This window comes from Melospiza melodia, chromosome Z (genome assembly GCF_035770615.1).
Source record: "Melospiza melodia melodia isolate bMelMel2 chromosome Z, bMelMel2.pri, whole genome shotgun sequence".
NCBI lineage: Eukaryota > Metazoa > Chordata > Aves > Passeriformes > Passerellidae > Melospiza > Melospiza melodia.
This window is the reverse complement of record NC_086226.1, coordinates 68,591,052-68,618,232: the sequence shown is the minus strand read 5'-3', so window position 1 is coordinate 68,618,232 and position 27,181 is coordinate 68,591,052. Positions and strand designations below refer to the sequence as shown.

The following is a 27,181-nucleotide window of genomic DNA, read 5'->3' as shown; positions in this document are numbered from 1 at the left end:
GCATTCTCCTTGTCAAGCGCATACTCTAAAATCCAAAAGTATTAGAAACATTCCAGTGAACTCTAGACCAGTGGAAAATTAAGCTAACACATCTATGTTTGCGCTATTGATGAAGGGTTAGTCTTTGAAAACTCTCCTGAGCCTATATGGTTCCTAGGAGACTTTCAGAAGAGCCCACGGGGTCAGGACACCTATTCCTTGACACAAAGGAAAAAAAAATCCAGCAAGGACAAAGGGAGACAAATGATTTCTACACTCCCTGACATCAGACAGCTATTGGAGTTCATGCTGACATCTCTCAATCCCTCCCAAAATGAAGTGACAATATTTCAAAAACTTATTCAGCCATAGAGCACCACATTCTTTCCTACAGTCAGCTCAGAGTTTCATTCAGCTCTTGATCTCAGCTGACAGCCACTGCTGCCCTCCTGCCAGTGTGCCTACAGGCTTGGGCAACAGGAAAACAAAAGGGAGGGAAAGGGAGAAAAGAAAATTAAAATCAAATTTCTTTTTTTCCAAAAACGAAAAATTGAATTCTTTAACCTTTAAACATGCTTGTTTACTTACAGAAAGCGTACTTCAGGCACAAAAGGTTTGAGTATCAGTCACATACCACTTTAAATTGAAATAGTATCAGGATTGTCCCATGCAGTCAGCTATATTATCCCCTATCAAGAAGCTGAAGTTGCAGTTTTTGTATACATACATATACATAAAGTATGCATCTTTCACACAATGGTCTCTTGGTCTGAATTGACTCCAGTGGGGTTTATGTAACAACAGTACCTGTCATAAGGGCTGTTATCCTTGTAAGAGCAGACAATGATACTATCTTTAGGAGCCACAAAAATGTTGTCTTCAATGTCAGGGCAAGGAGTGCTGTCCCTGCTGGGAGAAGTGCTCTTCTTCTCCAAGGCACTGAATGTGGAGCCATCTCCCACGAACACGTTCTCTGGCATCTCTGGGTAACAGCTCTCCAGGTATTTCAGCATCTCCTCCTGCTCCACCTTTTTGGTGAGGCTCTTGCCCTCTGCCGTGGCAGCGGCGGTGGTGCTGGTGGTGCAGATGAACACGGTGTCCTCTCCCCTCAGCCCTCTCCTGTCCTTGCGGTAAGCTTTCCTGGCCAGCTCGTCACAACTTCCCTTGCCAGACTCCAGGTCGGAGGGGGTCCTTAGCAGCTCCAAGACATCCCGGTCCTTGACTTCCTTACAGCACGGACGCATGTTCTCGGGACATTTGGTGCAGCCGTCGGTCTTCCTGGTGAGGGCGATGGCGGCGATGCCCGGCAGGCAGATGGCCGGCCCGATGGCCAGCAGCGGGATGTCTCCCAGGGTCTCTCCCTTGATGCCAGACACGGTGAACATGAAGCCGAACACCAGAAAGACGCTGACCAGAGCCACCACCAGCCCCGTCCGGGGGTTGATGTCGTCGGGTCTCAGGGTCCGCGCCATCCAGCTGGTGCGCACGGGGACGCTTCCCTCCACCGGAGCGCCCCTCGGGGCAGGGGACAGGCGCTCCCCGGCGAGCTTCCGAAGTTTCCCGGGCAGCGAGGCACGGAGCACCCCGACAGCCGGCGCCGCTCGGCTTCCCCTCGGCGGAGCCGCAGACGGAGGGCGGGCCGGGGCCGGGAGCTGTCCTGCTTCCTGCCTCCTCCCTCGCTCCCTCCCTCCCGCGCTCGTTCCCTCGCTCCCCGGGGCCGGTCGGAGCGGCTCCCCCGCCTGCGGCCCCGCCGAGCCCTCCCACGCCGGCGGCGGGCGCAGGGGGCTCGGGCCCTGCCGAAGGCCGGGGGTAGAGAGGCCGGGCGGCTTCCAGCAGCAGCGGCCGGGGAGACAGCTGCCGCGGGGGTTCACCTGCCCGCTCTCCGCCTCCTCCTCCTCGTCCTCGCCCGGCCCCTGTGCCGGGGGCCCGCACAGCCGTGAGTACGCGCTCCGCCCGGCGCGGGATGCTGCGCGGCCGGCGCGGGGGCTCGGCGGGATCGCCCCTACCTGGTGGCCGCCGCTGCTTGGCCGGCTGCTGCCGCCGCCCCGGGCAGCCTTTCCCTCTTGGGCCAAGGGGAGAGGAGCCCCGACGGGCGTCCTGCCTCGGGAAGCCGGCATGTGCATCCTCCGCACGGCCCCCGCACCTAAAGCGGCTTCTTCGGTAAGGACGGGGCTTGCGAAGTTGTTGAAAGGAATTGTCTCCTGGGCAGACAGAAGTCCTGCCCCGAGTCTTCTCCTGAGTCAGGCACCTGTGGAGAGCAAGGCTTCAGGAGATGGTCTGCGGCAGCTGGATTTCATCCTGAAGGTGGCCCTTAGGGAGAAAGCCTCTCCTGTGTTATTCCCTCCCCAAGAATGAACATAAATGTTGGGATCCCTCGGTATCCATGGCCTGCCGATTGTGATGGTGACGTTCTGTCCCTGTGATTTGATGCACTTCGGTGATGGTAATTTGAAGTAAGCACCACCAGCTGAATGAGCATAGAAAAGGATCTCAAACAGGTGGGAATGGGAAAGGCAGTAGCATCTTCAGGCAGGTTGCCAGTGATACAAAAGAGTAAATGCTTTCACTTGGGGCAGAGATACTGAGAGACAAAAAGGAGTGATACCAGAAAGCTTCCAAGAAAGTTAATGTAACAGAAAAGGACACTCTGAACTACAATTTTGAAACCAAGGTTTCTTTAAGTTTTCCTGTTAACATGATTAATTTTCCTCATGCTACAAACTTGGAAAGCTCATAGAAGACAGTTTAGAAAACACTCAGATATTTCTCAGGTCATGAAAAGCATGTGTTTTATTTACTCCCCCATACACTACAACATCAATAGAGCACCTCTGTCTTGTAGATTTCAAACTTGCCTTGCAGAGACCAAGTCCAGGAATATAATTTTGCAAGTGGGAACAACTCTTGCCTTACAGGACACTTTGTAAATGGGCTGTCAAGTTATTTACTGTTTCATTTGAAGGATGAGTAAATAGGAGTAGAAGTACACAGTGGGGAGAGTTTTTAAATCAGTGGCAATGGTCTGGGTTTGAGCTTAAAAGTTTGTAATGGACTGTGATCATTTTTCAACTTGTCCTCCAGAAAATTTTCCAGTAAAATTCACAATGAACCTCTCACTTGTTGCAGAGTGGGCTGAAACAGGAATGTTTTGAACTCTGTTAGAAATACCTTTCTTGACTGAAAGATTTAAAAATCAAAACCTTCCAGCCAGCACAAGTTAATTTCTACTTTTGCCACTATGCAGGATTTAACAGTATGAGAAATGACAGTAGCGTTCTCAGCTCCTATTTTCCAGAGTGAAAATTTGCTGTTTCTTTCCATCTGCTGTTATTTCAAGACACAGCTTTTATGTCCTTACTTAGGAATGAATAATGCCTTTTTTTATCCATCAGCTAGATTCTGGATGAAAGGAAGTGATTAACCTTCAGCAAGCCTGTCCTGCAGAACTAAAATGTTGTAAGTTATGAAGTTATGAAGTTATGAGTATGTTGGTAACTAACGCTAAGGAAAGTCACAGTTCCTGCTCCTTGACCTTCCTTCAACTCCCCTACTGCATTTGGATAGTTTTTCAAAAAATTGGAAATAGTCCTTTTGTTGAAAAACAAATTATGATGCCTGGGAAAAGCAATTACCTGAAGCTGTACTCATCAACAGTCCTTCAGAGATAGAAAAAGGACACAGAAATGTAAATATTAGTGGCATTTGTGGAGGGGAAAATTGCTATAAGAGCTGAAGTACATGTCAGAGTATCTAACAGGAGTAAAAATGGCCCTTCAAATTTAAGCGACAGGCTTACTGAGATGGAAGAGGGAACATCTACTTTGGAACAGAAAGCTGTTAGTGGACAGAAAAACACAGAAAATGTCAGGACAAAGGTGGAACTAAATGTCTTCAATTTGTCCCTTTGTGAGTGATTTCAAGACAAGATTGTATGCTTCCAGCAGGAGGGGATAGAAAGGGAAAACAATCACCCAGTTCCAGGAAAGCATGCCACGATTGTTAAAATTGTCTTCCCAAGGTAGAAATCAAGAGATCAGCAAGTGCCACTTAACACAACTGAGCAACAATGCAAATGGTTGCATTTTCTACCCTGTTCATGACTAGAGAAGAAAAATGACTCCTTTGAGGTGAAGTTTCTGTTCCAGTGCTGTACACAAAAATTAGGTACTCAACCATGTTTTTACCTCAGTTTTCAATGGCAACCTCTCTTCCCCCCTCTTGAGTGGATGGGCAACAGGATGGGGACTGAAGGAAAAAAGTGCTCTCTACTGTAATAGATCAGGGTTGTGATCACCTGAAGAACCTGAACATACGTGTCTATGGATCTGATGAGATGCTGTGCTGGTTTTGTCTGGGGTAGAGTTAATTTTCTTCAGAGTGGCTGGTATAGAGCTGTATTTTGTACTTGTGCTGATCACAGAGCTGATAATACAGAGATGTTTTTGTTATTGCTCAGCAGGGCAATTTTCTGCTCTTTGTTCTTGCATGCTGGTGAGGAAGTTGGGAGGAGACACAGCTGGGACAGGTGACCCAAACTGACCAAAGGGATTTCCAGGCCATGTGACATCATGCTCAGGACATAAAGTGGGCGAAGAAGGAGGGAAGCTGGGACATTTGGAGTGATGATGTTCGTCTGCCTAGGTCTGTCAGGTATGATGGGGCCCTGCTCTCCTGGAGATGGCTGAACACCTACGTGCCCATGGGAAGCAGAGAATAAAATCCTTGTTTTGCTTTGCTTGTGTGCATGGACTTTAGTGTCCCTACTAAACTGTCTACACCTCTACCTATGACTTTTCTACCTTTTACCCTTGTGATTCTCTCTCCAATTCCAGTGGAAGGGGAGGTGAGTGAGCGGCAGCTGGGGCTTGGCTGCTGGCTGGAGTTAAACTGTGACAGATGCTTCCTGAATCCCAAAGGAATTACATTGCATAATTGCCAAGCCAGTCTCCACGGCAGTCGAAAAGTCCTGGCAGTCAGGTGAAGTCCCAGGTGATTAGAAGGGTAGAAATATTGGACCCACCTTTAAAAAAGGTAGGAAAGAGAACTGTGAACCACTGATGTCTCAGCCTCCCTGGACTGACATTTCCTATTAAAAGCTACCCAGTAGCTCTCTAAATTGTCTAGAGAAGGATTTGATGGGTGTGCTGTTCAGTGGGTAAGGAATTAGTTGAACAGTCATATCCAGAGGGTAATGGTCAACCCAGCTCAATCTTCACATGAAGATTGGTAATAGATAGTGTCCCTTAGGGTTCTGCCTTGGGACAAGTGGTGTTTAATGTCTTCCTCAATAATGGAGAACCACTGGCAGGTTTGCAGCCAACCTGCTTTGAGTGGTTTGAGTGGTGCTGTTGACACCGCTGAAGGTCAGGATGCCATCCAGAGGGACTTGGACATGTTTGACAAGTGAGCACATGGGGATCTCACGAGGTTTAACAGGACTCAGTTCAAGATGCTGAACCTGAGTTGAGGCAACCCCCAATAACAGCACAAGCTGTGAATGGATGGAGAGCAGCCCTGTGAGCAGGACTGGGAGTGCTGGTGGGTGAGAGGCTGGGCATGACCCAGCCATGGGCACTCCCAGCCCAGAGAGCCAAACGTGTCCTGGGCTGCATCCAGAGCAGCGTGGGCAGCAGGGCAGGGAGGGGATTCTGCCCCTCTGCTCTGCTCTGGGGAGAGCCCACCTGGAACCTGCATCCAGCTCTGGGCTCCCAGCACAGGGAGGCCATGGACCTGCTGGAGTGAGTCCAGAGGAGGGCCACCAAGATGATTAGAGGTACGGAGCATCTTTCCTACAATGAAAAGCTGAGAGCATTGTTGAACCATGAAATTCCCATGGGCCCACTTCTCCTTCTCGCCCACATCTCTCTGTATGACATCCCATCCTTCAGGAGTGTCAACCACACCACTTACCTTGGTGTCATCTGCAATTTTGCTCAGGGTGCATGCAATACCCTTGTCTATGTCATTAATGAGATATTAAATAACACTGATCCCAATACCAACCCCTGAGGGACACATCTCTTGTCACTGATGTCCGTTGGGACTCTGAGCTGTTGACCACTGCCCTCTGATTATGACAGTCCAACTAATTCCTTATCCATCTAAAAGTCCATCTCTCTCCAATGTAAAGAGCAGGATGCTGAAGGGACTATGTTAAAGGCTTTACAGGAGATAAATTACATTCATAGTCCTTCCCTTGCCCACTGATGTAGTCACTCTATTCATTCCCTATTTCCAGTCACTAGGGATTTCTGCTGACTGCCATGACTTTGCAAATATGGTGGAGAGTGATATGGCAACTACATTAGCCAATTCCCTCAGGACTTTCTGGGATGCACCTCAGTGGATCCTGCAGACAATGTATGTTCTAGTTCCTCAGGTGACCAGGAACCTGATCTCTTCAGAAAGGAAGCACTTCTCTCGTCCAGTCCTGACCTTGCTTTCCATCCACTCAAGAGGCGTGGGAAGAGAGACTGACAATGAAAAAAGTTGCTGAGTATCTCAGCCTCGTCTCACCTGTTGTTTCTGGTTTTCTAGTCATCTCATCAGAGGAGTACGTTTTCTTGGACCTTTCTTAATAACCATGGACCAACCAAAACAGCTATTTGGATAAGCAGCTTTAGGTTCATTACATTCCTTTTGTTTTTTTATGTAGGTTTGAAGATAGAGATCAGAAAACGATGGACCAAGATGGATGTGGTGGAAAGGGTACCAGTTGAATGACAGGTAATTTTTCGTGGTACTTCTTTCTTAAACCCTTTTCTGAACCTGCTCTTTTGCAGATACAATTATCTGCTTCAGACAATGGCTTTTTGCAAGAGCAAAGACTTTCTCTGACCAGGCAGTACTGCAAAATCCCTGGAAAAGTGTGTGTGCCATAATTTTTAGTATCCTAAAAATTAAAAGATCTGGCAGATGAAGTTTTGAATTAATACATTACAACTCACAGCTGGCTTACTTATAAGACCTCATACCAAGAACTCCACAGGCCCTTAATAACATCATAGGTAAAATTAGGCTCTAGTTTTCACCTCCCAAGCTCTGTGGTAATGCGAAAACTTGGTACTGTTTTTGAGTGTGGGATCATGTAGGTCCTATTTGTAATCTGGATATGGAACATGGGACTTTGTTTTGCTAGCAAGTTCTGTGTGGATTGTGATACTCAAATTTCAAGCTTTTACCCTAATGCACTTGTGCACATATTTGAGGCACCCCATTAGCTTGAGGAGAGAGTCAGTCATTCTGCTGAGGTCACTGGCAGGCACTTCAAGCCTGCTCAAGAGCTGCTTCACAAAAGTTCTTCCTGTCTGCAGCAAGTACTCCTTGCTGAAAGTGGATGCTGAATGCACAGCATCCATCTTCAGGCCTTTTTGTACATTGTGTTTTCTTGGCAGCATATACAAAAGAAAATACTTGACAATTTTTTTGTAATGTTCTGCTATGTCCTGTGATACTTATATCCCTCTGCTGAAAGACTTTTTTTTTTTTCCCCTGTTTGAAAATGTTTGTTGTTTACCCAGCTTCACATTTACCTCATTTCTAGTTCTTATGGGGTCTGTGTAGCCATTTCTGATGCCTCTTCCATGCTTCTGGACCGCTCTCAAAAGTTCTCTGGGTCTTCATGTCCTCAAGCACAAGTTCACCTGAGGGAGGATTTTTGGGCTCTGACTGTTCACTCAAGCCCCTGGGTCCTGCTCTTTGTAGACAATAATTTGTGCTGGACTACGGCTTGCTGGCCAATTGGCCGGATGTGGAAGGACTCTGCTGATGAGAGCATCTGATCAATAAAAAGGGGCAAAAGAGAAATATCAGATGCCTGAAGGGCTTGTGTTTTGTCACTGAGGCATCACACCAGGAGTGGGATTCAGAAACCCTGGTAGTGAGTCATGCATCCGTCTTGAGGTGACCTCGGGGACTTAGCAGGATTGCTGTGGAAGAGGTACAGGCTGCTGTGTGAGTCACGGCATCAGGCAATAAATTAGCCAATATAATTCACTGGGAACTTTATCTATCTGCATCGCTCTGCCTGATGTGCTCTTCCCCTTTGGGAAGCTCCTGATTAAATATACTTTATTTCTTCTATCGAAAATTGCTCACACAAGATGCAATAAACTCAGGGGAGTCACCCACAAGTACTGCATGTTATGCACAACAGTGAATAATGGGTAGCTTGCTTTGTCCCAGAGAACTTAGAAAACACTTCTTAAAGGGGGTCTCTAATTGAGTTGCTTGTTTGTGGAGAAAGAGGAAGGGAAAATAGGTTGTCTTGACCTACCTCTGCAGAAGAAGCTAATAATTTTTGATGTGCTGGAACACTTTTAAAGCAGTTTTAAGCATAATCATGACGATGTATTAGGGTACTTGCAATGACTAATTCTCTCTGTGAAGCTTGCTGACATCCTTCCTGTCTGTTTAGGAAAATTTAGTATAAAACTAAGGGAACTGATCAAAAGACTGTGCATGTTCCTTGCAGGCTCTGGAAGACTGGAACTTCCCAAGCCAATTAAACTTGAACCAAATTTAAATGGGGATGGATATCATCAAAGTCTATAGCTCATTTAAACAGTGCAAATATGTCTTTTAAAAAAATCATCCTATGCTGTGGATACAAAATAAGAAATGAAATCTTTGTCATAGCAGTCCTGATTTCCTGACCCATGATTACTTCATACCACATCTGCACCTTTGCTAAGACATACCAGCTAATCCAGGAAAATATTTCCAGGCATATGAATGACAAGAAAATAATCAGAAGCAGTCAGCATGGATTCACAAAAGGGGAAGTCATGCTTGATCAGCCTGACAGCTCACAGTCAAATGGTTGGCCTGCTGGATGAGGGGAGTGTGGGTACTGTCTACTTGGGCTTCAGGAAGGCCTTTGACACTGTCTCCCATAAGATCCTCCTAGACAGGCAGTTTCTGTATGGCTTAGGTGAGCAGACAGTGAGCTGGGCTGAAAGCTGCTCGAATGGGCAGACCCAAATGCTGATGATTGGTCATCATCATCATCTAGCTGAATGCTGGTAACTAGCAGTGTATCCCAGCGGTCAATACTGGGTCCTTCAACAATCTTCATTAATGATCTGGGTGATGAGGCAGAGCGCACAATCAGGAATTTTTCAGAGAACATAAAACTTGGCTGATATCAGAGAGTCTGTTACCATCACAGGGACATCAACGGCCTTGAGAAATAGGTTGACAGGAGCCTAATGAAATTCAGCAAGGGGAAATGCCAAATCCTGCACCTGGGGAGAAAAAAAAATATATATGCTAGGTACTGCCCAGCTGGAAAGCAGCTTGACAGAATAGGACCTGGGAGTCCTGGGGGACACCAAACTGACAGCATGTGCCTTTGTGGCAAAGGAAGAGAATGGTGTCCTGGCTGCATTAGATGGAGTATTGCCAGCCAGCTGGGAGGTGATACTGGCCCTTTATGCAGAGCTGGTGAGGATATCCCTAAAGTACTTTGTCCAGTTCTCTGCTCCTCGATCAAATCGAGCCATGAACATATTGCAGAGAACCTGTGCTCCAATGGACCCTTCAGTGGAAGAGTCCTTAGGATGACTGAGGGGCTGGAGCACCTTTGCTATGAGGAAAGGCTGAGGAGCTGGGCCTGTTGAGCCTGAAGAGAAGAAGGCACAGGGGGATGTCATCAATGTCTGTGAGTGCATGAAGGGACCTCACAAAGAAGACACAGCAAAGCTCCTTCCAGTGGTGCCCAGTGACAGGACCAGAGGCAGTGGGTGCTAACAGAAACACAGGAGGTTCCATCTGAACTTCAGGATACACTTTTCCATTGTGAGACATCCCATCTCACCTCAGCCCCACTAGCTGCTGCTGGTGGCCACTGTGAAGAGCTTTCAGAGCCCCTCTAAAGATCAGGGCAGAGAGGTGAGCTGTGAGACAGGTACCAGCCAGTTCTGCTGTCCCAGTGATCGATACCTAGCAATAAGCACTGCTGGGGGTCAGAACAAAGTACATATACACTGTGAAATTTCCTTTTTCTTATTTGGCTTTTGGGTACACCAGAGACCAAGAGCAGGGAGTGACAGAAGTCTGTCCAGGCTTCCTTCCAGCACGGTGATCATGCTGCTGAAGAGTGCCTTCAGAGGAAACAGTGTTTGAGTTTGTACCCAAAGGTACCCTCCATGAGGGGTTATGGGGAAGAATATGCAGAAATGGTTTTTAGGAACTTGCTGTTTTCCTCCATGGATAGTGCAATGAATGGGTAGGAAGTGGTAGTAGTGGTAAGGCCTCTGTGATTGAGTGGGGAAAAATTATATGTTCTGTTGTCCAAAGAAAAATGCATGTGCATCACCATGGCCCTTGCATGCCACCATGGTCTAAAATTAAGAACTAACTTGTGCAGACATCACTCATAAGAATGGCTAAATGTGTGCTTGATTAACCTTATTGCCCTACCGACTAGTTAGGCAGCTTATGGGGACACCTTCACAGATGGTAATATTTGTTTCTATGGACTTGTTCCCTTCTCCCATAAGCTGCATAAATAAGTATCCATTATCTTACTAAGCATTGCAGATGGTGAGATGACAATGAGCATGAGTCAGTCATGGTACTGTACTGTGTCCAGGAGCAATATTAAAGGAAGGGTTGTGTGTTCATTGTGCTGGGAGCACAGCTCTGGGCATGCTTTATGTCTAGACCAGATCCTGGTGTTTCCTACATGAGGAGGTGTGTAACCACAAAGGTTTGAAGGGCAATGAGGGGGGAGGACTTTGCCAGCATTACACACATTTCAATGCAGTGGGGTGTTCTTGTGTTTCTAAGGCATTTGATGCAGGGGTGTAATAAAGTTTTTATTGCTGTATACTTGGAGTGCTTGCAACATTTAGAGTTGGTAACAACCTTGCATGCTGATATCAGGGGATATCAAATGGCTCCTGATTGTGAGTATGGGTGTAAATACACTGCTTTTCACTCCCTTTCTGTAGAACAGACCTGTGTCTCTGAAGAAACAAGAAGGATGAGGAAGGATGCTGTAAAAAGAGCTACAAATGTTGCAGAGGAGGAGCAGAGCACATGAAGGTCTCCAGCCATCCTGCAGGAGTGAGGGATTGATGCAAACCAAGCCTTGAGAACAGGCTCGGAAGGGCCAGACCCGTTCCTCTACCCACGCTCATTTCCCCTGCACTCTGCCTGGAGCAGAGACAGTGCAGGCCACTTGGGGCAGCTCCACTTGAGCAGGGATGTTCCTTACTACATTCCAGAGATGGCAGGTTTGGAGGGTGCAGAGAGTATTTACCCAATAGAGTGTTTACTATTGCTGGCCCTTCAGAGCCCATCACCAGCCATTCCCTGGTGAGAGAGGCTCCATCTCTGCATCCAGCATCAGGTACCCTCCATCCTCTATTGAGGGATCTCCAGTCAATAGAGGGCCACATGGCAGGTTCCTTTTTTGCTCTGTGGGTTGTGGTGAAATACTGTCCAAAGTGTGTACAAAACAGTTTAAATCACTTCCACCAAAGAAAACATTTTTCATTGGCATGGTGGTAGGAAAGACATGGTAACAGAATTTTGGTAACTTTTTGCTCCTTCCTGCAAGGTGCAAGTGGTTCCTCAGGCTCTGATGGCATTTTGGGCGCCCAGGGTGTGTGGGCACTGTCTCTTTAGCTGGCCCATTCCCAAAAGCCCTGTTACAGCAGGACAGCTGTCAGAGGGGCAGGAGAAGGACACTGCTGCAGGAGAAGCCAGCGTCCTTCCCGCTTCCCTGACTGCCACCCCACAAGCAGATGGGCATAACTCATCAGTGTCACCCTGACACAGGGCATTGACCCTTGCCTAAGCACATCCTTGAGGCTTCCCGTTGATTCCAAATGCCCTCCTCCCAAGACTAACTTTCATTTTCCATCCAGGAAGCAATGTCCAGCTGAAGCAATGGAATGTGGGCATCAGAGACTCCTTGTCTAGACAGAGAGTTTATCCCAGGCACAGTCACCTGGCTTGGACACACCCTCAACCCTTCTCCCTATGGAAAGTGAGCACAGGCCAAGCTGGAACCCTCCTCTGCTGCTGTCATGGTCTCTGGAAAGGAGCAACCAGCCATTGGTGTGTTTTGAGTCTTACCTTGTGCTTTGACAGGAAGCTGCCATGTGGCAGGATGAGAAATTAATTAGCCTCATGCTGCTGCAAGCATTTCCAGTCCCAGCTGACAACAGACTAATTAGGAACCTCCCTGTGGTGTCTATTTTAGATAACCATTTACTTTGATACAATTTAACAAGGGCTTTTCTAATGGTTAATTTCACAGGCAACTCATTAGATTAATGAGTGGCAAACAGCAGGATCTTGAATAGACATTTTGAATTCCCAGCTACCAAAAGTCAATACAATTTTGCCAAAGAGTGCACTAATTTTATCGAGTCAAAACATATGCTTCCTTCTGATATTTTGTGTCATGTCATTTGTTTCCATATGTCGCCTTAACCTAAGTCCAGAAGTTTTGAAAACTGAAGGTGACCTTGTAAGCGCAGGTTCTTAGGAGCCAATTAATGCTCCTGAATGAGATTGCCCATCAGAGTCATTTGTGATGCTTGCAGACTGAGCACCAGGGCTGCTAAGTGCACCACAGTGTCAGTGCTGTCTGCTTCTCAGTGAGGACTGAGGAACCAAACTTCCTGCCAGCCCAACAATCCCTGCATCCATGACTATGGAAAATGCTGATACATGTACAACTCCAAGGTTTTCACAGGATCTCCCACAAAGCCTAACAGAATCAGAAAAGGGCCCTAAATCCTTGAAATGGCAGGAAGGAGTATCCATCCTTTCTACCTTAACTTTCAAATGTTAAGCTTGACCCTACCTAACTGCACCACCACAGTTTGTCTTTAGGAGCCTACAGGAGTGCCAGATGTAGCCCGGACTAAAGTAGGGACATGGGTGGAAAATTATTTTCTCTGCACAATCTGTCCTAATGGGAAAACATGCAGGAGGATTTTACTTTTCCTTTTTGTCTCTGCACTGCCTCATGTTCACAAGTTATAATTGTGAGGGTGAAGTATTTGACTCCAAATTAAGAGGAGATGACAGCAAAGGCGGCAGGTTGGACCTTACATTGATGTGATTGCACAGCTTGGAAGGAGGACTAGGGCTCTGGGTGGAGAAAGAGAGCAAAGAACGGGAGCTGAAAGGGCTTGCCCGGGGAATAGGGTGATGCCGCAGCAGCAACTAAATACTCTGAGTGATTTTCAGCAGGATGCAGTTCTCCACATGACTGAGATCAGGTTTTTCGTTGTCGCTAGAATTAATTGGGAAAGTCTCTTTGAAAAGAATCTTCGAACATCTGATGTGTTTTGTTTTTCCCTCGGGGTACTAACTAGCATTTCCCTGCTTTCAAACACCATTGAAAACTTAGGTTAAACCCTCGCCTCAGAGATTAATTTTTCTTCCAAGTTTGGTTGAAATTGGCTTGTGGATTTGGATACATAATTTCATTGGATAAACTGCTAAACTGGCACTGCCCCCTTCAAGTCATTTGCTCAGAGCCACCTGCTCAGAGGCACGCAAACCATCCATGTTTGTTGATGAAGAAGAGTGTTTCCATTCCTTTCTTTCTAAAATGCTATCCCAAACTAAAATCCCTATATTCTTGTCTAGAATAACACATAGGAATTGAAAACTAGAAACATTAGTGAGGTTATCAGTTTGCATTTCTCAGCACCTTATTGTTTGTAATTCTTGCCTCACTCTCCCTTGCTCCCAGAAATTCTGTGTGACCAGAATTTGGAACACTTCCCCTGTTTCATGGCAACAGAGCTGTGCTGTAGAGGCTCCACAAAGCCACACACATTATGATTTCTATCCCTTGTTGCAGTCTGGCTGAGTGTAAACACTTCCTTCCCAGTCCTGTCTGAGCCTTTTTGGATGCAAGCAGCTACAGCAAATATCAAGTGTGACTTCATTTGCTGTAGCTATCTGCCCTCTGCCTCCTTATCCTTCGGGCTGTGGCTGCTTTCCCCCTTGGCTGCATGCTGGGAGGCTGGTGACCCACTTCCTGAGGCTGAAGGCCCCGTGGAACAGAGGGTGGCTGCAGCACCCCGCAGCTCTGCTGAAGCCGAGTGCTGACAGCCAGAAGGCAGTGAGGACTGAATGCAGTTGCGTCTGAAATGCACACTGTGCACTTCCCCCAGCAGATAACTCTGCTGCAGCCGTGTGACAAAACGTGCTCTTGACTCACTCCTCACAGGTAAATAGTGGCTCAGTGCTATCAGCTTGTGTTTCTTCCTGCCAGGAGCCTCCAAGGGCGCTATTAAGCAGAGGGTTCTAAAGCTTTTTTTCCTGAGGAGTAGCTTTATACAAGTAGCCTGTGTCACACTGATGAAATTATTAGTTCTGTCCTTTCTTGGCGGTCCTTTGGGCATTTAATGGTGCCTTCCTGAGGTCACTGGCACTGCTCTGCTGACTCCTACCTGGCATGCTACTCCATTGGTGAGCTCAGCCTGTCAAAAAACAACTTTGTCTACCAGGGTGCTCATGTCAACAGTTGGGTGCAACTGGATGAGCTGCAGTTGTCATTCCTTTTCAAACTATCAGATGGTCTTTTTTTTTTTGTACTCTTATTTACTATTAAATATCTGTTTCCAATAATATTGTGTGGTTTCTAAGGATGCTGTGTGTAAACTCATGTGTCCTTTGTGCTTTGGTGTTGTGGTTTGAGAGGAAGTGAGTTTTTTGGGATGCTGTGGTCAAACCAATAGGTGCTCAGATTTGAATATTGGCACCCGGTGTGGCCACTGGGGACATGGATACGCCTCTGACCACACGGGGGTTAAAAGCAGAGAACTCTTAGGAAAACTCCTTTTGGGTTCGGGTGGTGAAAGAGCTCAGAGCTCTCCCTGCCCGGCTGTGGGCTGGGCGGGAGGGGCAGCCATGCGGCCGGGTGAGGTAGGCCGGGACTGGGACAGAGAGGGGACGTGAAGCGGCCCCGAGAATGGAAGGGTGGAGGAGCATTGGAGAGTCATTGGGCAGCCACCTCTTCCCCCTTCCCCCCCAAGGAGTGAGGGAATGAGAGAGAGAGCGAGAGCCGGTGTCTGTGCGTGGGCCACCTTGAAATTTGATAGCAGGGCCGGCCGAGAAGGAGAAGGGGAGGGATGCAGCGAGAAGGTGCCCAGCAAGGCAGCCGTGGGAGTTCTGGGCAGGCAGAGACTGAGATTTTTAACCCTTTTCTTGGATGATGGAAACCTTGCAAATGCTAATCCTCCTCCTGAATGAGAAGAGAGCAGGAAATGGGCAAGTATGATGCAAGTTTGTGCAAGTGAAAGATGTCTGAGAGAAGCTGAGAAGAATCTTAGGTAGGAGGAGATGATGGAGTGGCCTTTGGCTGGACTTCTCTTGTATAGCCATGGACAGAACCATTTTTTTCCTGTGACACAGAGACTGCATTTAGGGGGAGGCAGTGGCTCGGAGCCAAGGGAGTGCAGTGATGTTATGTGAAGGAGTGCGTAAACAGAGACAACGGGTGAGGAGGGTGGTTGGTCCCTCGATCTTCAGTGGAGAAGATCTCTGTTCTTGAGACCCCTTGGCCCCAGGGGGTGAAATCTGGGGGGGACGGGTGTCCCAAAGGTGGGACTGTGCTTTTTTTGGAACTGGACAAAGCACCCTTAAAAGGACCCTAGAAGCAGCTCTGGTCCATGTGCAGTGGTGAGAGCACTGGGCATGGAAGGAAGAGGTCACGATGGCAGATGTTCTCTGGGCAGTGCCACGAGCGACATGGAAACACACGAGGTTTCAACAGTGTTTGCTGGGGAAACCTATGGCACAAGAAGGATTCCTCTCCTCTTGATGAACTGAGAATTGATTGTCTGAAGGGTGGTGATGGACCGAGAGTTGGTGATCTGAGGGGTGGCAACTGAATTGAGAATCCAAGGTTTTGTCTTACTGTGATGTATTGGGAACTTGGTTGGGGGGAGGAGGAATGTTTGGAAGGTTTTCATCCTCAGTTCTGTGTGTTTCTTTTATATATTGTAAGTTAATAAAGTTTTTTTTCCTTCTATTCCTAAGTTGGAATCTACTTTGCTCTATTCCTGGTCACATCTCATAGCAGACACCGGGTAGAAGGTATTTTCATGTGGGCACTGGCATTGTGCCAGCATTAAACCATGACAGGTGTATTAGCAGATGGAGTACTTGGGCATGTTGCAGTACCTGAGAGTCTGTCTGGCTTCTGAAGCTGACCTGATATCTGCTGATAATTTTCCAAAGCAGAAATTCTTTATGGGAACATGAAATCATGGCAAGGTCTTGTGAATGAGCTACATCTGAAGACCAAGTGACCACAGCCCCCCATGCTACATATTTCCTTGCAGAGGCTTGCTCTGCCCCATCAGTAACACTGAACAGCACATTGTACCTGGTTCTGAAGTTTTGATTTTCAGACTCTCACCAAATGTGTGCCATTGATTCCTAGGTGCTCTCTTGCCCTGGGTCCCAGGCATAGCACTTGGTTCCTTCTATACTTCTAGCTCCCTTTAGGGCCAGGGCTATCCTCAGGAATAACATGATCTCCTGTTAAATACACTGGGAACAGCCCATGAGGCATGGAGTCCTTGGGCTTAAACTGTAAGTATGATCCTGTGTCTCTAGTAAGGGCATTGGTTTTCCTTTTGTGAATTCCTGCCCTAAATCCCACCCTATTCTGCCAAGGGGAGCACCAGCTGCCATGTTATCCAATGGCCTTTGGCAGGGTTGCTGTGTCCAGCAAATAAAGTTTCTAGTAGTGTTTCAGCATTCATTCCGACCCTACATCCCTGTCAGGATCTTTTCCACATTTCCTATTCAGGTGCTACCTGCAAAACATGTAATCTGTCACAGGGACAAAGACTGGATTAAACATTCCTCAGCAACATGTATTAGAGAGATTCATCCCCTGTGATCAAAGGCCCTATCCTTATCCTGTTCCATTTAATGGAAATTTTACTAATAACCTCAGAAGACCAAGATATTATTCTCCCTGATTAGTGGACAAGACCATTACAACATTACAGCTTCAAAAGAAATGATAAATCCCTTTGTCTACTCTTTGGGTGAGGGAACAAGGCATGTGTTATGCTTCCTCTTTGGATGGTGTCTGTTCTCGCAACTGGTAATCATCTGAGACAGGAGCTGGTGTCCTGTCAGAGGAGTGTGCTGTAGCAATTTCTCTCATCATCATACATTTATCCCTGAGTTTGGAAAATGGCTCCTACTAGATGGGAGCTGAGCTAAGTTTACGTCCATGGTTGTAGCTGTGCATTTCCAGTCCCTGTTACCACTGGTGCTGCAGAACCTGGTGCTGAACTGCCACTACTTTTTATTCATTCCTAGGAGATTTGGTGAAAGGGTGTTGAGATAATTGCTCTGTCTTCCCCTGAAATTTTTATTTTTGGAGTGTGTCTCAAATGTACTCAGAGAAAAGGAATGAAATTCAGCAGTATGACTGCGCTAGCAGAGCAAATGTTTTGCTGGTGGTAACTATTTCCTCCGTCATGTTAGCACTGAATTTGTTCTGGTATTCCTGAAATGCCTTTAAACACTTCATTTCTTCTTAAATGCTTCCTTGTGTGAAAGCTAGCTCTGGGAAGACAGTGCTAAGCCTCTTAGTAGAGCAAAGTTGTGCCTGTGTTTAGACTTATTCCATCACCCTCTGTGGCACTTGAGCTGATTCTACTTTTTATGCCTATCACTTTCTCATTTCCTTTGGCTACGATCCCTCTTTCTTTCTGCTGAAATGTTTGGAGGGCAGGCAATTCCATGGCTGCCTGCAGATGAAGCCAGATCAGCTTTCAGCACTGAGCTGTGTAACAGCTGCCCAGTGTCACTTGAGAGCCAATTTTGGGACAGTGTCATCAGCTTTGTCAATCCATATGTCCCAGGGAGATTTTAAGTGGATAAAAGCCTAAGTGTCTATTAATTGGATCAAATTCTTAAATGTATAACTGAGACATTAAGTGTCAAATGGAACACCCAACTATCACGACTAACTGCACAAAACTGTAATTCAATGATATCAGAGTTCCATGAATTCCAGCTATCCATAGGCACAGGATAGCTAAAAGTTTGTCCTGTGCTCACCCGAGCCTGTATATGAATATGTGGGAAAAATATTAGTAGCGTTTTTGCAAATTTTGCCCTTTTTTTGGTGTTTTGTTAAATAAAGGTTTTAATTGCCAGGTTTGTGTTTGTCAAAAGCATGTGACAAAAAAAGCCAGTATGAATAGTATCTGAGTTTTAGTTCCACAAAGCAAGTGTAAAACTTGGAAGTGGAAGCTTGCATATATATATATATATATATATATATATATATATATATATATATATATATATTTCTAATATATATCTTTCTAAGCTTGCAAATATAAAAATAATCTTTCTAATACTAAAAATGTCCCACTCGCCTTAGATGTGGGACACTGTGTTCTGGAAGATGTCCTCCTGCTTCCTGAACAGCAGAGCCCCAATGAGAGCATGCCCTAAGTTGCTCTTTGCCACTGCATTCATTTCTGTACAAGACAAGAAGAGTCCGGGGCTGGAAGGTCAGCTGCACACAAGCTGCATCAGATCCCCGGCGGCTTCTGGCAGGAGGTTCAGCACCAGCCCATCCTGTCAGCAAGTGCCAGGCTGCTGACGGGCTCTCCAGCAATGCACGCAGCTCAGACAGCTGGTGGTTTGCATAGGTTTGCATAGACAGCCCCATAACTGAAATTATGGGGAGCACCACATGCTCCAGGTGAGCTGTCTGCAGAGACCCTGCCACTGAAAAGTAAGTCTCAGGACTGAGTTTGAACATTTTTCTCTTTGTCTAAACACAAAAGCATGATCAGTTCAGCTTGGCTCACTTGCCTTGTTTGTACTGGTTAAATTACTCACTAGCCTAATAGCGGCTTTCCTTCATCCATTACCTTAATATTTCTTTAATTAATTCAATTTAAATAAGAAACCAATCATATCTGGTGCAAAATGTACTGAATGATAGAGAATTGTGGCTGCTCAGAAGCTCACAGTCTGACTTTAACTCTAGATCATTTCTCAATAGACTTCTCTGCATCTACAACATGACAGCTGCCTTCAGGGTGGCCAGAGGAATGAAAAAAAAATAATGCTTATTTATTTTATTTAAGTTACTCATATGTTATAAACAAACTAGTAAGCACACCTCAGCCAGGCATGGAGCATTTATAAATCAGTGTAAAGAGCTCTGTTACTCTGATAGTGAATTGATATATATTGATTTGCATTTTTCATTGATCAGACCTGCCTGCATGAGATTAGCCTCTTACAATTATCTTATATTTGAAAAGTGAATTTCTTTACAGCACAGGATAACTTTTAATAGGACGCAATAACCCAGCATCCTGGGTCCTTTTAAACAATGGATTTCACTCTGGAAGGTCACATAATACTTTTTCCAGTAATAACCAGGAATTTTTTCAAGTTGGATAAATTCCAGCTCTAGTAACTACACTTCGCCTTCCCCAGCTTCCCGAAAGGTCCAATTAATTCAGGCATTCTTAGCATAAGACTGTTACACACTGCTACTGTACATGACTAGACAGCTGCTGCACTTCCCTCCAGTGACAAATACATCTCAGTGGTGCATGAGCTGATTCCCTGCCACCACTCTGATATGGTGTGCCTGAATGATTCCAGTTCTCACAGTCCTCCAAGAAAAACCACACTGGTAACACACAATTTTATCATGGTCTTCCTAGACCTGCTAATCTTGAACATAATTTTTTTGTCCTGCTGGTTAAATTCACTCCTGGATCTTGAACTCCCATAGGTGGGGAGGGTCTCAGAGCAGGGATGTGCCAGGTGCACTGGCAGGCTGTACTCACATAGCACATGTTGTTTTGAATAGCTGAGAAGGCACCCCCACTGAGGTAACTGGTTACCTCCCCATTGCCTAACAGGCCTGTGACACCTGTGTTGGCTGATGTTTATCTGTAGTGAAAGAAAAGTTAAAACCTCAGACAGCGAGTGGAGATAGAAAGCCCATAGCTGCAGTGGTGCCTGTTCTGCTTTTCCTTTTGAATATGTTTTTGCATCTGTTATTTTGACCAGGTCTCAGTCCAATCCTGGCAGCAAGAGTGTGTTGCTTTGAGCTTAGCTCTAATGGAGCTTAGTGTGTCTCTTAGTGTGACTCCTGTGGATTGTAAAATCAGCTGCAGTGCTCATGTCTGACGCTTGCTGCCAGACTGCAGCCGGCTGTCACATCAGAGCGTCAGAGCTTCTGAATAGGGGGCTTTCCAGGCCTTCAGAAAACTTGCCCCTGTCATCATCACTGAGGTAGTGAGGATGTTTCAACACCAGGGTTGAAAGCAGTGGCCTATTGCTTCTGTAGTTCTGCTTAAAAGCAATGTGAGGCCCAAAGGTAACCCCTGGCTACACCACCTTGGAGGGACCTCTGTCCTGCTGGAGCAGCAGCTAAAAGCAGCTGGGCTACAATGAGAGATGGTCTCACAGAAAGAATGCTGAATATGACAAAGATCAGAAGGGGGCAGCTTCTCTATTGTGTGCCTTGCTCTTTGACCTTCAGGGATCCTCTTGGACATGTTGTAGGATTTCCAGTTGTGTCAACTCCCAGCATACACATCCAGGTCTGCAAGATGCAACGGGGACAAATTATTTGTGGAGTTGCTGTGAGATGGGATAATGCACACTTCTGTCTCATCTGCACCTGTGGATGCACCTACCTTTCAGCCCATAAGGGTCTCGGTTCAGCTTGCATTGCTTGAGGGGTAGAATTTCAGCGGGCAGCTTCTGGGTCAGGCTAGTGTTGGCAGGTGGAGTAGCTCTGGGAAGGAGGTTGTTCAGTGACGGGTGTCCTACGTCAGTCTGTCTCTGGTGTCTGTCAGGGTTTCACTCAGTGCCGATTTACAGCTTCCTTCCTGCATGGCTGTCGGGAGTAGCTGTCATGGTACCAGACCCCTCTTCCGATTGTGACATTGGCATCCTCTGACCACGACACAAAGCACTGGGAAAAGGCTGCAGCAGGGAGGTGGCCTGTGCCTGCCTTTACTGCATGTGCTACCAGGGTCAGCCAGCTCACATTTCATCTGAGCTCAATCTGCAGATGAACACATTCAGTATACATCCTTCCTGGGGAAAGGCTGTCATCCCTGAAACTTTGCTTCTTCCAAGCCCATTAGCTTCCAAGATGTGGCATGGAGTGTAGACAGTAAGTTAAAGGATTAGGAAAACAGATATCATTTCACATGTGTAATTAGGCAAATTGAAATTCTACAGAGTGGGATGGGGAAGAGACTGGAAAGGGTAAGAGTGAAAAAAACCCCATGGTGAGAGGGACCAATTTGATTTTTATTTATGGCTCACCATGTGGTATATATGAGGTGAAACATCACTGTAAGGACTGCACACGTGTGGGGGCCCTGTCCCGGGGAGCCTTGGCCTGGCAGCCACTCAGGCCAGACAAAGCTTCCCCGCTCGGGCTGCGAGTGACCCCACTTGCTGGGGGCGATGCTGATGCCCGGGTGCCTGGCACAAACCGCCTGGGAAATCGGGCTGCGGGAGGAGCTTTAGCACATCAAAGCAATGAACTGCGACACCACCGATGCCATTTTGCTTTGAGTTCCTTCCTTGGAGGGATCAGGGGCTCGCCCGGAGGCTCAGCCCGGCCCTCCTCGCCCCTCGCTCGCTGTCCGCGCTGTCCCGCCGGGCTCCGCCGCTTCCCGGGCAGGACAGACAGACAGACAGACAGACAGACAGACAGACAGACAGACAGACAGACAGACAGACATCCCGTGCGCCTCCCGGCCCGGCCCGGCCCGGCGCGGGCACGCGGTGCTGCCCCGCTCGGGAACGCGCCCGGAGCTGCGCGGGCCCGGCCCCGCTCGCAGCGCCCGCTCCGCCCGCCCGGCTGGGGCTGAGCGGCGGCAGCGGCCTGGCCCGGCCTGCTGCTCCTGCTCCCTCTCTCTTCTCCCCTCCCTGCTCCAGATTCTGTCCCGCTTCGGCAGCAGCACTTACCCTGCTTTATCAACAAACAGTTCTCAGAGATAATATTGCTGCACTTGTGCTTTATTTTCATCTGAGAGGTCTATCCATAGGAATCCTCCCCAACTCCCCTTTTACAGCAGGATGGGGCATTCATGCACCCTGTTTGCAGGGTCAGACACTAGGGATGATATACAGCCAAGTATCATATGTCTCCAAGAAGGGCTTATATTCTAATTTACTGTATTACCATACAGTCACATTTATTCCAGCTCTAGTATTTTTTATATATATATATAAAACTAGTCATACATGACCAGTCACACAAATGGGGATGCCATGGTCTTGACAGTATGCAGAGTTCAGCTGATCTCTTTGTGCTGCTTCCAACTGGATTTTTATATTATTTGGATTGCAAAGGTCCGTGGACTACATTTAACGTGAAATTTGCAGCTGAATGTATTTGCTCATTACCATCTCATCACCTGTTACAAGAAGAAAGCCCGTAACTTCAAATGAAGAACCCCTGCCTTGGTAAAGCTGGGCTGTCTTCTCTGCAGAGAAACACTGAATGTTTCACCTCAAGAGAACTAAACTAAGAAATGCTCACATTTCAGTCCTTCTTTCCATTCTTGGGCTGATAGATGGTACCTATGAGGACTTACCTGTTCAAAATACGACAATTCAAAAGGCAGTCAATTAAGCCACTATCCCTAGCTTAAGGCAATGCAACATCAGGCCTTAGCTTTATTTATTGCAACCAGAAGGGTTTTTCATCAGAAAATAGTGGAGGGATTTAGCCTAGTGACAAAGGTGTCAGCAATAAACCCCTCTTCAAATAACTGTATTTCATTAGGCCTGATCTCAGGTTTCAAGGAGGTCTGATAGAACTGTTGTTAGAGCCATCTGTAAAAGTAACACTGAGACAGCTAAATTTTTTGGGGAGTGCAAAAGATAGCAAACTCCATGGAGTTTATGGCCTTACATAGAACAGCTGCAAAACAAGCAAAGGAAAATATAGTCGTGGCTGTTTCCCTGAGGAGGAGCTGAGGGGATGAACTGGCAAATAAATTGTCTGTGCTCTTAGGCAAGGTGAGAGCTACTGATTGACCACAGCCCTCCTGTGATGACACAGCATCTCCCAAGCCAGACAGGGTTTTAAAGAGCCATTTAAAACACAGCTAACACAGAATTTCTATTAAAGACTTCTGAAACTGTACTGAAACACAGACATAGCTGTGATGGGAAATGTGGGCTGCAAATGGATGACAATGGAGAACTGTAGAGATTAAGAGAAAATAAAACCTGTGGTGTCACATTGTAATGTCCCAGATTAAAAGACAGATTAAAATAAATCTGATATTTAAAAATCTGAGCAAGATGGACAGTGAACAACCCTGCTCTGAAGGGTAGGATAGGAAAAGAGACAGTTCCACTGGGCAGGAAATGGCAAACTGCCCTCCTCAAGATGGAGCAAGTCAGCAGAAGGGGATATTTTTTCCATCCACCTTAGTCTGTCCAGCACAAGTGAACACATGGGGACATCAGCAACTCATAGATGATTGATTTGTATTTTTCCTGACAGCTTGTTTCTTTCTGAGTGGTCCATTAATTTTGGCTTCAGGCAAAAAAAAAAAAAAAAAAAAATCCAATGCAAAACCAAACAACAACCAATCAAAAAACTTGCATAGGGAATTTTGGTTTTGGATAAAAAGAAATGTTTTACAATAAATAGTAGGACAGACTTACAAAATTCAGAAACAATTTTCATTACTATTCCAGATATAATGAGATTTATTAATATATATTAGGACAAAGTCTGTGTACAAATATGTAATTTAATATGCTTTATAAAATGGTTGTATCTCAAACCACTAACTTTACATTTGAATGGGTAGTAAAGATAATTTGCAATTTCCTGAAATACTAAAAGCTGAGAAAACCATGCTTTCCTAAGACAGATATTGGTAGACTAGAATAAACTGGCTGTGTTTTCTGTGCAAGATTCACCCACAGATAGTCTATGAGTAAGTCAATACTGCTATCAATTTTTCTTAATTAGGAGGCTTTTACCCATGAGGAAGAAAGAAGCATAACTACATCTCAGAACTACTTCGCTCATGCTTCAGCCTGCTGTTGGCCAATTTATCTTTTTCAGCCACAGCTCTAAACAGCTTCTGGGAAAAGGGCTCATTTGAAGAGTACATACTTCCAGTTTCGGAAGCAATTGTAAAAATAGCTTAGTAGGATTCTTATTAATAAGCGTATGTTCTTTTAGTGCTTCCTCAGGGTCAAGCATAACTCATCTATGTTGTTTTTTGCTATTTAAGTTAGATAATGAAACTGTAAGTGATGCTTTAGAAATCAGTATAAAACTTCTGTGCTGAATTAAGTGGGCAATATCAGTTGCCATGTAGAACTGAGTTACTATTACTTTTAGAAGACAGGAAACTGTGCCTGTAGCCTGCTGATAATTTACATATTCACAGGCATATTTTTCACTAAAAGAAATGCCTTTTTCCCTGCTATGTTGTGTGAAAAGCCCAAATGAAAAAAAAAAAAAAAAAAAGATTGATGTCATGCATGTGAATGTAGAGAGCTGTCAAATCAGGCACACACTCTCATCCCTCCCAGGGAACAAAATGCAAATTAGAGACTTCTAAAACCACTTGCCCTTTAGAAAATGAGACCATACCCACCAAACTAAAGTTTGACTCTTTTGACTCTTTCCTGGCACAACTATCTCAGTAGACACAAAGTCATGCCTGTGAAAAAAAAGTAGAAAAAAGCCTGTTTCTTCCTTTGCTACATTTATAATAAGTTCAAACACAACTTGCCACAATTTGAAAGTGAAAAACTCAAATTGAAGTCGGGTTTTTGCTAAGTTCACACAATGTTCCTTTGAAAACAGTAAAGTAGACAGAGGCAACAGTCTCATACTCTGCAGTGTAAAAATGGTGCTTTAATGTTATCAAGACCCTTGAATGAGGCTTTCAAGCTGCATAAAGAACTAACACACAATTAAAAGACAGGAGATAAAACCTGTTTTATATTCCATATTTACAAATCTGTAATTATTTTAAGGATTTCATTCTCTTCCCATGCCTGCATGTATAATTTGAATTACTCTAGTATGAAACTAGATTAGGCCAACATATGAGAACTTAGATAGATATTTTCTCTTTACAGCCATCCAAGAATTAGATATCTAGCTTAAATTGTCCAACTAGGCTTTCATCCTAGGCCATCTAGTTTTTGCTGAAAGATTGGTGTCTTGGTTTTCATCCATGGGCCAGACTCATCAATGAATTATTACTCCATGCTCTGTTCCCAGATTTCTCCTGGGCGCTTTAAGAATGTGAATCAGACATAAATCAACAACGCACTTACTACCTGCATGAGAGTACAAACATCTAAGGGGAAGAGCTGCAAGGGGTTTTGCTATGCCACAGCAACACTGCTCCAAAATGCATCATCACATCAGCTTAAGCAGTTTAAGGTGGAAAAACGTACGTAACCACTGCCTGAATTTGGGACATAATCTGTATTTTTTCTCCCTGAAAGTGCCCAACCTTTTGCCACGTACACAAGGTGTTTCTGACAGGCAAAGATCACAAACTCCTTGCATAGACTCAGAGCAGATGTTTTGTCTTCTGAAGCAAAAACTTTTATCAAAAAAGTAACCTGAATTAGTGGATTTTTCATAGGCATATGGCAGAGAGATGCCACAGGGATGACGCATGGTCAAAACCATTGAGGATCTCATCTGCTTCCGCTCTTCATCTTTCCATAGCTTCCAAAATGTGCAAAACTAATGCAACTAATGTTAAACTACAGCTTTTATTAAACAGAATGAAGAGAAAAACATGGAATTAACCTGTGCATGAAGTGAGACATTTTTACCATTCATGTATAAAGCCTTTTGATTTTCAGAAAGCCATGTGGAATATGAAGGATAACCAAGAAGTTATTTCTACAGCTGGCCTTCTTGACTTGTTTCTGGTGCCTAACTATGCATCAGTCACATACTTTATATTCTAGTGACATTGATAATAGCAACTTGAAACAAACCTGTCTAAATGCTTCAAAATTATCAGGTGAACTTCAGTGAAAAAGTTCCCAATTACTTACAGGGATAACAAGGTTACAAAAGATTAAGAAGGTAATTTTTACCATTAACAAAGCCCAACATAATCCAACACACTTCAAGTATCTACAAAAGTGTATATTATCAAGTACGCTCCATTTCCTGGACAGAGTCTCAACTGCCAGTGCAAAAATCAACACCCTTGATTTATTTTTCCCTTTCATTAGGGTCTTCTGATGGTACAGGCGGAGTGTAATTTGAACAGAAAGGCATATTGTTTAAGTCTCATCTCATACATCTCTTTCCCAGCACTGACTCAGGATCACTCCACTCCCAAGTCCTCCAGTGCACACAAGAAGTTCCATGTTGGCTTTTCCTGTGTCAGGACAGAGCTAACAAAAGAAAGAAATGTAAGGAATGCTTTTCTGGGAGTGAAGTGCATTTCCCATTGATCATTCATAAAGGGAAGGTGGCATGTGAAGTATGTATCTAAATAAAACCTATGAGGACACAGGAGTGAGGAAATAGGCAAACTTCATGCAAGGTAGGGTTTTCTGCTCTCCTGAGAAGATCAATACTAAAAAAAACTTTGATTGTGTTTGTCCTAAAAACTTGGCAGTATCCCCTATTGTCCTCATGAATCAAAGAATTAATAAAATAGTATTTAAGCAGCATTTTCTACCTCTGCCTGTAGAAAAGATGCTTTCCAATGGCTTAGCCCTTCTTGCTAAGCTAATGTTCCAGGCTGCACTGTCTGCCAGACTAGGGAACTTGATTTGGAACAACGAGATCCAGTCATGCAGTGAGGAGATTAACTCACATCCGTTATAACACCTTTTGAGGCAACTCATTAAATCAGTCTGGCTGTGAAGTCCAGCAACTTGATGGCATTAATCTAATGTCTCGTCCCAGCCCTGAGGTTATCAGTGGACAGCTGTAATTACAATTGATTGAAAAGACATTTTCACAGAGGAGTTTCTGTTTCCTGGAATTCAGGCATTTCTGAATATTTTTCCTGTGTTGCCCAGCCCAGTCATTCCAATCTTATTATCTGCAGGCAGGCATATGCAGCTTTTTAGTAACTTGAAATCAAGGTATGAAATTGGCAATATTCTGATGACAGGCAAGCTTCAAAGTTAAGCTCTAATGACAAGCTCACATGGTCTT

General features: G+C 45.4%; 1 protein-coding gene and 1 long non-coding RNA gene across 2 annotated transcripts; one reads left to right on the top strand and one right to left on the bottom strand.

The window, feature by feature from the left end:
• Positions 1 to 610: 610 nt before the first annotated feature.
• TMEM215 (transmembrane protein 215) lies at positions 611 to 1,514 on the bottom strand. The gene has a single exon (XM_063180568.1). The coding sequence runs from the start codon at positions 1,449 to 1,451 to the stop codon at positions 729 to 731; it is 723 nt and encodes a 240-aa protein (XP_063036638.1). The 5' UTR covers positions 1,452 to 1,514; the 3' UTR covers positions 611 to 728.
• A 1,856-nt stretch (positions 1,515 to 3,370) lies between these two features.
• LOC134432193 (uncharacterized) lies at positions 3,371 to 6,525 on the top strand. The gene is made up of 3 exons (XR_010031254.1): positions 3,371 to 3,435; positions 4,439 to 4,629; positions 6,351 to 6,525. It is a non-coding gene; the product is annotated as an uncharacterized LOC134432193 (long non-coding RNA).
• The last annotated feature ends 20,656 nt before the right edge of the window (positions 6,526 to 27,181 follow it).

Bases quoted from the DNA above. Each gene is read 5' to 3' on its own strand.
- TMEM215 (XM_063180568.1), bottom strand. From the start codon at position 1,451: ATGGCGCGGACCCTGAGACCCGACGACATCAACCCCCGGACGGGGCTG.